Here is an 11,073-nt window from a genome sequence, read left to right on the forward strand (position 1 = left end):
CAATCTCTGTCTAATCTGAGCATTTCATGACAGATTTAATCATTGAAAAAGATAAAAACAATACTAAAATCTTTATAATCACATTTAACATCTTTCTGAGTCTATAGTGTTCCAGAGTGATATCTTGGTAGTGCTTTAACAATCATTTACTTTTATCTACCAGATTTTAACAATTCCAGTTCAACAAATAATATACCCTACGTACAAGTTAATGAAAAGCAAGAACGTGTTTATTGCACATTTTCCCATAATATCCATTTAATGAGTCAGTTTTCCGAGTAAATGACAACTTTGCTTGGGAAAGAATGAGCAAAACTGGTTTTTGGTAGATAATTTGAGATGTTATTGGGTAAAAAGGAAAAATATCTCTATTTCTACAGAAGAAGAGGTGAAGCGGTCGGGAGGAGTGTCAGCTTTCACCGTTCTCAGGTGTACTTTGAACAGGCTTGTGTTTGGTTAAAACAATCCTTGCGTAGACTGGGTGGGGTTAAGCGATGTGGGTTTGAAAAGAAAAGGAGAAGTTTCCTGTTGCGATTCATGCTCAGGCAAAGAGCGGGCTTGAATGGAATTTTTTACCACTAACTCTGGGGAGACTGAACTACAAGGAAATATCCACACTTTGGAAACCACACAGCCACAATGGAGACAAACAGTGACACCACAAAGATCCTTGAGAAGGGTCCTGAGTACCTTCGGAGGCAAATGGAACTGGAGAGTGAGACAAAAGGGCGCATGAGTGCTGTGGAGAGACTTGCTGCAAGCAAACCAAAATATTGCAAAAGCCAGCAGGTGGTCAACTCAACCCAAGAGCCGGTTCTAAGTATTGGTTCTGCTTCTGTGAGTAGCACTGGGTCTTCTAACCGAAGCTCAAACCGTAGTGGGAACCCTCTTACAGGCAGTGACTCACCAAGGGATGCAGGTGTGAGACAGTTCTGCCCTCCAGGACATGTGCGTCGACTCGGCTCCAAAAAGCGACCAGACTCTCTTCTACTTTACAGACAGAAGTGCGAGTTACTCGGAGGGTCAGTAAATGATCGGAAACACCATATAAGTCGTAAGCTGCTGCATAGTTCTGTCAATAAAAATGTCCCACTGCTTGAGACCACGGACAAGGAATGTACGTCTGAAGGCAACATGATAAAAATCACCACACCTGAGGGAACAACAGAGGAATGCAGATCACATTCTGGGATCTCTCAGTCAAAGAAGAGTTCAGATGGACTGACAGAACAATGCAGAAACAAGAGCAGTGATTCTGGACCAAAGAAGGCAGCTGGTGATCTCCTTGAGGTTCCTGTGTTTAGGAGGACTGCTGGCAAGGGGGTCAGCCGTTCACACTCCGACATCAGCTCTAGGTACTCCAAAAACTTTGCAGACTTTGATGCATTCTTCAAATACTGCGGCCTGGACGGGGATATCATTAAGTCTTTGGGGAAGGAGAACTTCTCGGCACGTTCTGATGAGATCGCAATAAACATTCGGAGCATCAGCGTGTCTACATCAGACGATGGCTTCTCAAAGAGCAGCGGCGGCAGTGACGGGCTACTGGAGGATGAGTTACACAAGAAGATACGACAGGGTACATCAGTTATTGAACGCAATGCAAGGATTATCAAATGGCTATATAGCTGCAAAAATGCTACAGAGACTGGAAAAAAGTTAAGAGACCTTGACTAATTTTTCTTTGGTGGCTCAATGCTCACTAGATACTTTACATTTTATTTTAAAATGCTCATGACAAGAGCAGTGTCTGGTGTACTGTGTAGAGTTAGTTGTGAAAAACGTGTGTCCTTGCGTTTCTCCTGCTCTGCATTTATTCACAACTGTTGATCATTTGAGGCCACAGTAAGTGTTTCTTTCAGTCCAATTGAACTGACTCTGAGCACAAATGATAAGGTAGTGTTTCTGATCAAAACTTGCATAGAACTATTCAAATGTTTGCTCTGTCACACTGGGAAGATGTAAGGTAAAAATATCATATTTGTAATTATGTTTCACCCTTGAAAATTGCACCAAGGGAGCCACACCCTGACCAATCAGGTGTGAAGAACATCTGAGGGGATCTTGACTCTCTGTTAGCGGGACTTCAGCGATGGACCCTGCACACCATGTGGGCTCTGGGTCGTGGCCTTTGTGGCTTCATTCCCTCAATTACCATCAGGTCCTATCAGATTGATATCTGGAAAAGGGACGATAATGTTTTAGAGCCATTCTTAAGCACATTTTGCAAGGCACGCAGCTGGATGCTGGGGGAGGCTGCTACCGTCAGGGAGTGCTGTTGCCAACGGAGGTCAAACTGTCATGTCAGTGTCAAAGTGTCAAAGCAACATCCATGTGAGCACTAGGAGGATGGCCTCTCCAGAATGTTGGATTATATCAAGATAAGTACTGTTATCCACTTTACCTGTTAATTGTTTTAGTATTATGGCTGTTCAGTGTTGATATTATTCTAGTTTTAGCACTATTATAATTCAATCAAGTCTAGGAATTCAGTTTAAAAAGAAATTTAAAAAAATGAACACATGTATATTTTGAGACACATAAAATCCCAAGCTGCTAGTAAAAACACATATCTGTTGTTGTTGTTGTTATTGTTGTTGTTTTTGTTGTAATAGTAGTAATAGTAAGGAGGAGGAGGAGGAGGAGGAGGAGGAGGAGGAGGAGGAGGAGGAGGAGGAGGAGGAGGAGGAGTATTACGATAATTTCCTCTAATCAGTAAATAATAATATATATAATAAATAATAAGATCATGTACATCATTGTTGGCAGCATCACTCAGTGAAAACTTTGGTTTATAAACATTATTTTCATTCATTACAGTATTGTAAACATAAATTAATTGTCGTTTCTTTTCAGCTACACTGTTACTTGACCTGAATATGTATTAAATATTTGTTTTCTTAATAACTGAATTTGAAGTATTGTAAATGGTACTGCATGACAAGAACTTCTGCTTTCTTTGACAGTTCGTGTTAGTTATTAATATAAAAAGGATAATCATAACAAGATTAAAATTTCATTACCTTAAACGATGATTGGTAAAAGTGATTTTATAAGTGAGGGCTACAAATAATTCTGTCAACATAGAAAACTTAGAGCTCTTTCTAGACACATTCAAGGATTACTTATAATAATGATCATATATTCAGTTTCTCTGCAGGACCTTTAGACTGCTACAAGCATGAAAGGGCCTTTAAATCAATGTTTATGTAACATAACTTTAAACTCACATTTGCACGGTTTGCACTCCCTGTTCCTCCAGGTAGTTAATCAGATGCACGTACAAAAACACACTCACAAGCACTGCAGTCACTAAAACTAAAAAATATCGGTGTACTGTTACGTTACGTCACGTTACTGTGGTCCACTGAGAGTAATGAAACTGTAAGATATCCTACTTTAAAGCAGGAAAAAAAAAGCATGACTGTTTTTTTTTATTCTTGTTTTTTTTTTTCCAAGCCAAACTATTAACTGGTTTCTTAGATGCTTGTGAGAAGAATGTACCTTGTAATCTGATGGGCTTATGTTCAATGACCCGTCGAAACGGCAACTTCCCTCCCAATTTACGCCTGCTTTATCTCCTCAAACCCTGGCTCTCTTTCTATCGCTGCCAAGTTTCTTTGCTGCTTCTTTGAAGCTCAGAGACTGTAACACGTGAAGAATGGACAAGCAATGGATGGACTTTTGTTAACACGATTTGTTTACCAGTATAACGACACACTGTGTTTCCCCTCCTGCAAAACTATAAACTGTATTTATGTTGTACGTGTGAGGAGGACAAAAATCCCAGTGGATGAAGGCACACCTTTTACTTCTATGAATGCCTCATGCATCCAGCAAGTCATGTCCTGCCCTCTTGAGAGAGGAAAGACTTAGAGAAGCTGCAATTTAATACTCTTCTGCTGCTTGGTATGAGAAATAAAGCCACATTTCCTCAAATAAATTGCTGCATTATTGCACTCGTTACCCAATATGGAATGGAATATGTTGCCTTTTGATGTTTCTTTTTCAAGTCTTGTTTGGGAGCTGCAATCTAGACTTAGAATGTCAGTTTTAATAGTCTTAGATGACTCATTTCCCTGCATTTGAAAAGAAGTGTATAACTATAATGCACCAATTTAAGTCCATGTACAGCAATATAGCAATGGATATGATCTTGAGTGTAACATACAACTTGAAATCAAGCCTTAGGGGGGCAGTATGCAACCACAAGACTGATTCATGCTAATTGTGTAAAGATCCTGGTACCTCTATATGGTAACAAACCAGTCAGCCAAGAGCAGCTTCTTATAAAACAATCTGAATGAACAACTTCAATGAAATACTATTTTAAGTTAATCTGAAAAAGAAAAAGCAACAGCTTTAATATTTGCCATTTACTGAATATATATATATATACATTATATTATATTATATTATATTATATTATATTATATTATATTATATTATATTATATTATATTATATTATATTATATTATATTATATTATATTATATTATATTATATTATATTATATTATATTATATTATATTATATTATATTATATACATAAATATTATATATATATATATTTTTTTTTTTCTTGGCTGCATATATTAATGGTTAATACCATATTGGTAAGAACCGCTCCCCGGACACCCCCCCGCAGACGCCCAGGCCGCGGCCCCCACCCGGGCCCTCCCCAACCATCCCACCCACCGCCACGAGGCAACCCCCCCCATAGACCCCCAATGTCCCCTCTGGTCAGGGACAGAGCTGCTTCAACTGAAATGTATTGAAGATGACATGGCAAATATTTATCTTCTCTTTTGGGTGAAAAATAAGTGTTCATATGGTGCTGCTTGGATTTAGTATGCAAAACGATCTCAAAAAAAGCTGGATGGTACACGTTTACCACTGTTTTTCTTGACTCCTTTTAAGGACACACTGTGTGCATTTGGGAACTTAAAAGATCAAACACTTGCTGTTCCAAATGAAAGAAACATTTTCCCATTCTTGCTTGATATACAATTGGAGCTGCTCAAGATTTCAGTTCTCCTTTGTAATCATTCTTGTTTTATAATGCTTTTGTTCTTCTCAGATTATGACAGGTCTGACCTGCAGGCAAGCCAGTTTATTTCCCAGAATCTTTTTTCTGTGGAGTTGTGTTATTATGATGTACAGGAAATGGTTTGACATGTTGAAATAATCAGAGCCTTGCATACATTTTTTCATTGTAAACATATATTGCACCAATATGCCACGACGATATTGTAGGACCCAAATGCAGGAGACTGAGGCAACAGGAGTTCCAAACTTAGTATTTTATTAAATAAAAGCACTGCATAGGCAGGAAACTTAAGGAATCAAACAAAAGGCCCCAACTTGATGGAACCAGAACCAGTACGGGAATAAACAGTACGCACCAGCAGGGAGGAAGGAACAGACAAGACAAGATATATACATAAGGGCTGAGGAAACACAGGCGCAAACACTCATGGCAAATGAACAAGGGGAAGAACTAAAACACAAAGACCAAGGCTTTCAAAATAAAACAGGAACAGATATAGACCTAAAAACCGTGACACAATATATGTGTATATATATCTATAGACATTGCGCATTTTGGTTTTATCCTATTGCACCATAATCGGGCTGCACTAGTATGGTATTATAATGCCATTATGTGGTTACTGTGTTGCTTGTGCAGCTATTTTTAGGCTGCTGCTTTGAAAGGATTTGGTGTCAGTGAAGAAAATATTCAGTCAAGACATATTTCAAAAAATCATTTAAATATTTTAGCTTCACGTGGCCATTTGCAGCGTCTTTCCTCATTAGATCGTGGAGAGGAAACAGCTACATCAGCTAAAATGATATGGGTAGACGCCGGCACTGCACAGTTACCAGCTTTGATAAAGCTTAACAAAGTCAAAGTGTCTTTAACAAATCTGTTATATCACATCCTGTCTCTACTCTTTTAACCAGAATTGGTCCAATATGCTTCGAGTTACAAGTAATTTTCTTCTACCGCTTTATTAAGATACTAGATGGAAGTAAGAACGCATCATAGCACAGAAACAGCAGTGGTTAGAGTCACCAATTACCTCATAGCCTCAGATAATGGATTAGTGTCCATACTATTTCTGCTAGACCTCAGGGCTGCTTTTGATACTGTAGATCACAGCATTTTACTGCACATGTTAGAGCGTGTTGTCGGGATTAAAGGTACAGCTCTAGGCTGGTTTAAATCATATCTACATTTGTTCATGTTCATGAGGTTTCTTCTGCACAGACAATATTCCCGCAGGGTTCAGTGCTAGGGCCAATCTTTTTCAGTTTACACATGGAGCCCTTGGGAAATATTATCCAGAACCAGGGCATCAATTTTCATTGCTGTGCTGATGATACCTAGCTGTATTTGTATGAGAAGCTAAATGAAACAGAACTGCTAAGCATGTCTTATGGACATTAAGGCCTGGATGGCCACTGACTTTTTACTCCTAAGACAAAAGGGGGTTTACTGTTTTTGGTCCCAAACACCTTAGGAAGCGATTGGATGGTGTTGCAATGGCCTCCAGTACTCCAGTACTACACACACTGTGCGTAGGGCCTCATCTTTCAACGGGGGCCACATTTTGCACGAGGGGATGCATTTGCACGGTAACGCATATGCGCATGAGGCGGATGAGAAAAAAGAGACCGCTAATCATGCGCAATGATTAGCAGCACTCAACATCTGACCAATCAGAGGCGTGCGCATGCAAGCAGGCTCTCAGAGCTACAGGAAGTGAGATTTCAACATGTCGTCCAAAAGACATCACGAATAAGGAGCGAGCAAGAGAAAAAAAAGGCAAAACACGAAGAAATCTGCTTCACTTGAAGGTGGGTATGTTGTTGAAATAAAACTTTGTAGCACAAACACCTGAGCTGGCACTCATTAGATAGGAATCTCCTCCAGTCTCTGTCTAGACTGAAAAATTTTGTTTTTTTGGCAGCCTTGATGGACATTTATTGAATGTCTTGTTAACGCCCTATTCACCTCTGTGGAAAAAGAGTTGTAAAATTACCACTTGGACGTATATATGCTACAAATTTTATATAATATATAACATATTGGCTATAGTTTTATATCAATTTATGTTGTTAACAAATGTTCAACCTCATTGATGACTTTGCATCCAGAAAATAGAGACGTGTGCATCTGTAGAAGGCACACGTGCATGTTTAGTTCTGATTTCAGACCTGCTTTCAGTTTTTTGTGGGGGGATAGAGGTGGTTGAAGTAACTTTCTTTTAATGAGTAAGTGATAGCTGTTTGTGACTCGGATTTGTTTATTTAGTTTTTTTATTGAATTTTTTTTTTTTTTTCAGTTTGAATTTTTTTATTTAATATTTATTTATTTCAGGTTTCATTTTTTTATTTAATATTTATTTATTTATGTTCTATTGTTTTTATTTTATTTGACTCATACAGTCAAACTACTGTATCTATACAGTACATACAATACATTTGTTATTAAATAAAGGTTGTCAAGTTAAATGGCATGTTATACGGTCATTTTGTACCTATGATACATTTGGGATGGGGAAAGGTGTGAGGGTGTGGGGAGGGGGGCCTCCAAATAACATTTCGCTAAGGGCCCCAATTCGGTCAGCCTTGCTAATATATCTTGCACTTTGACAATATATCTGTCCCTTCCCTTTTCATGCTCTACCCGGCTGGGCTTCGGCAGGAGGGTCCCCCCTTATGAGCCAGTTTCTGCCATTGTTTATGTGATACTCGCTATGGGGTCATGTTCTGGGTCTCTGGAAAGCGCCTAGAGACAACCTGTATTATATAGACGCTGTATAAATACAACTGATAATATATCTTGTCTTTTGTAACTTTGACATTATATCTGTGCCCTTCCTCTTTCTGTTCCTCATCCTCTCTTTCCCATCTCCGTTTTCCTGCTCTGCTGGGCTTCGGCAGGAGTGTCTCCCTTATGAGCCAGTTTCTGCCATTGTTTATGTGATAATTGCTATGGGGTCATTTTTCTGGGTCTCTAGAAAGCGCCTAGAGACAACCTGTATTGTATTAGACGCTATATAAATACAACTGATAATATAGCTTGTCTTTTTTACCTTTGACAATATATCTGTGCCCTTCCTCTCTCTGTTTTTCATCCTCTCTTTCCCAACCCCCTTTTTCCTGCTCTAGCCGGCTGGCCCCCGACAGGAGGGTCCCCCCTTATGAGCCAGGTCCTGCCATTGCTTATGTGATAATTGCTATGGGGTCATGTTCTGGGTCTCTGGAAAGCGCCTAGAGGCAACCTGAATTGTATTAGATGCTATATAAATAAAACTGAATTAAACTGAATTAAGTGATTGAGCTGTGTTGCTTAGGTTAAGTTAGTGTTAATAAATCCAAAATTCAGTCAGCCAAGGCACATAATGTTACAAAATAATTAAAAGAGCACAACAACAGGCATGAATCATCATGATATTTGAACTTGAGCTTTAAACTAGCCCCTACACAATATATGCAACAACATTAGAGGGCATTTCATACTGTGGCTTTTGAGTTTTACCTCAAAACTTTCATGTGTTAAAAGCTGGTGTCCATGTTTGTAAATTTGTTTGCAGCTCAAACTGCTCCAAGTACTCAACATCTGAGAGAGTGCTGGGAGAGGGAAATAGGCACAACCATCTCGGAGGATGCATGGCGTAAATGTCTTCATAGCATACACACATGCTCAATCAATTCAAGGCACCAGCTAATACAATATAAGGTTATACATAGACTCCATTATTCACGTGTTAAACTGCATTCTTTCTTTCCATCTACTTCACCGTTATGTGTAAAATGTAAACAGTCTGATGGTACGCTGGCACATATGCTTTGGTTTTGCAACAAACTTGGTAGATTTTGGCATGAAGTTTTTTACTTTTACTCCGAGGTTTATGAACATGATCTGCCAGACTCAGAGACCGGCATCCTTGGCTGGTCCCACCAGCTTCATACTCTTAACCACTGGGAGGCTCTGTCAATACAGTATGGGATGGTTATTGCAAAGAAAATGATTCTCAAAGTTTGGAACAAAGAAACATCACCGAGCTTTGAAGCCTGGCTCACGGAGCTCTCAAATACTTTATACATAGAAAAAATCAGATTTGAGTTGTCAGGAAAATCAGAGAGGTTCCATCAGATATGGCAACCATTCCTCGATCATATTGTACAGCGGAGAGGACCTTCATGACCCCTCGATTTCATGACCTTGTCTGAATATTCATCTGTCTGTAATTTCTCAAAGTGAAATTTTAAATAGTTGCAGATTGCCACAGAAACTGTTGTTACACTGTAGAGTACAGCTTTCTCTGTTTGTTTGGTTTTTTTTTTTTTGTCTTTTTTTTTTTTTCTTTCTTTCTTCCCTAGCCTGTTTTGGGGGAGGGGGGTGGGATGAAAGGGGTAATTGTTCAGGTTATTATGTACCTGGATTGTTTGAAAATGTTTTGAAAATGAATAAATAAAGTATTTAAAAAAAAAAAAACTTTCATGTGTTTATGAACATTTTCCATATTTGGATTAAAGTTGACTGAGTAATGATTGTTTCTTGCAAGAACCCACCAGCTGTGATGATTTTTCAGCCTATCGCATATGTTGGGCCCTTCCTTCTTGACCTTACATTGACTTATACATTTCAATTCCAAAAACTTGATATCACTCTACTGTTTTTCACATTTTACAATTTAACTAAAAAACCTCTGTGTGCCCTCACTATCTCAGGAGCTTTATTTCATTTTTTTGTCAAGACGGAAATTAATCAAAGTCCTATACGTGATAAGAATACCCTAATTAAAGCACCATATGTGTCAATATGTGCTGATATTTATCAGCTAGAACAAAGAACGCATCGCATTTGTCGGGATGCAGTTTCAGCTGCAGGCTGCAGCTTAATAATAACCTCTAAGGTTTTACATGACAAGAGATGATTTTAAAACATAAATTAAAAAGTAATATACTCTTTACCTGTTCTTAAAGGTAAATAAATAAATACATTTCTCTATGAATAACACAACTGAACTGATTACACTATGTAATTATTTTTCTCATAAAGCCTGAGTCAAATATTCACAAATAGTGCGTTTAAAAACTAAGTACATTCCATTATGCAATAGCTGGTAGAACCACCTTTAGCAGCAATAAACTAAAGTAATTGTTTTCTGTCACATGTTTATCGGGTTGCTGTAGTTCACTGAGGTTTTTCATCATTTGTTTATGCACCCTTATGTGTTTTTTTTTCACCAATTTTTTTTCACTGCCATCACCACAACTTTATGTAATCTGTTGCAAGCCTATGAATAAAATTTAAATTACATGTAGAAAACAAGTTAAGACGCTGAGTATCTTAAATGTATATTGTCTGAAAGTAATTTAGGATTGCAATGGTAATAATAGTGGTAGTAGCAGTTGTATCCAAATATTACAATTTTAACATTTGGATACAACTGCACTTAAGAGTGTAGTACTTTGGACCTAATAGACAAAAAATGTGCCTTTTTAGAATTCAGACATTTGACAAAGTTGCGTTAGGAGCTCAAATTTGCCTATCACTTCTCTTTTGAACTGATCAACAGTTGATTAAAACATGAGACTTCATCAAAAACTGTTACATATCAGACTGGATTTAGAAATCCCAGAGAAAAAGTGTTTGAATAATATATTAATTAAACATTTGTGATATTAATAATTACAACAATTTACAAATGTATTGTAAACAAAACTGAAAATAATTAATTTATTGGAACCTGCACAGCAAGTGGTACTTCAAATAATAAATTGGTAACTTGATAATAAAGAAAGTTTAAATTTCCGTCTAAAATCATTTATTTAAGCACTTTAACGCTATGTTTTCTCAATGTTGTTTTAAACACGTGACTCACTTCCCATCCCCCATCTCGAAATAAAAACATAAGTACTTGTGCGTAGTCGTCCGTCACGTTTAAAGAAAAGCCCCAACAAAACAGAAAGGATTAAAAAAGAAATGATTGACATTCGTGTCCCACCAATGAATGAAGGGATTCCGGGTAGCAACAAGATAATCAAACACGTATT

At 37.9% G+C, this 11,073-nt stretch overlaps 1 protein-coding gene across 1 annotated transcript; it reads left to right on the top strand.

Annotated features, from left to right (window-relative positions):
* The first annotated feature begins 550 nt into the window (after nucleotides 1-550).
* On the top strand, nucleotides 551-2,136 carry fam110c (family with sequence similarity 110 member C). Its single transcript, XM_061747130.1, has one exon. The coding sequence runs from the start codon at nucleotides 640-642 to the stop codon at nucleotides 1,675-1,677; it is 1,038 nt and encodes a 345-aa protein (XP_061603114.1). The 5' UTR covers nucleotides 551-639; the 3' UTR covers nucleotides 1,678-2,136.
* Nucleotides 2,137-11,073: the final 8,937 nt, after the last annotated feature.

This window comes from Cololabis saira, chromosome 18 (genome assembly GCF_033807715.1).
Source record: "Cololabis saira isolate AMF1-May2022 chromosome 18, fColSai1.1, whole genome shotgun sequence".
In the NCBI taxonomy this organism is placed as follows: Eukaryota; Metazoa; Chordata; class Actinopteri; order Beloniformes; family Belonidae; genus Cololabis; species Cololabis saira.

What these genes read in the sequence shown, in the direction of transcription:
- fam110c (XM_061747130.1), top strand. Translation starts at nt 640, where the DNA reads ATGGAGACAAACAGTGACACCACAAAGATCCTTGAGAAGGGTCCTGAG.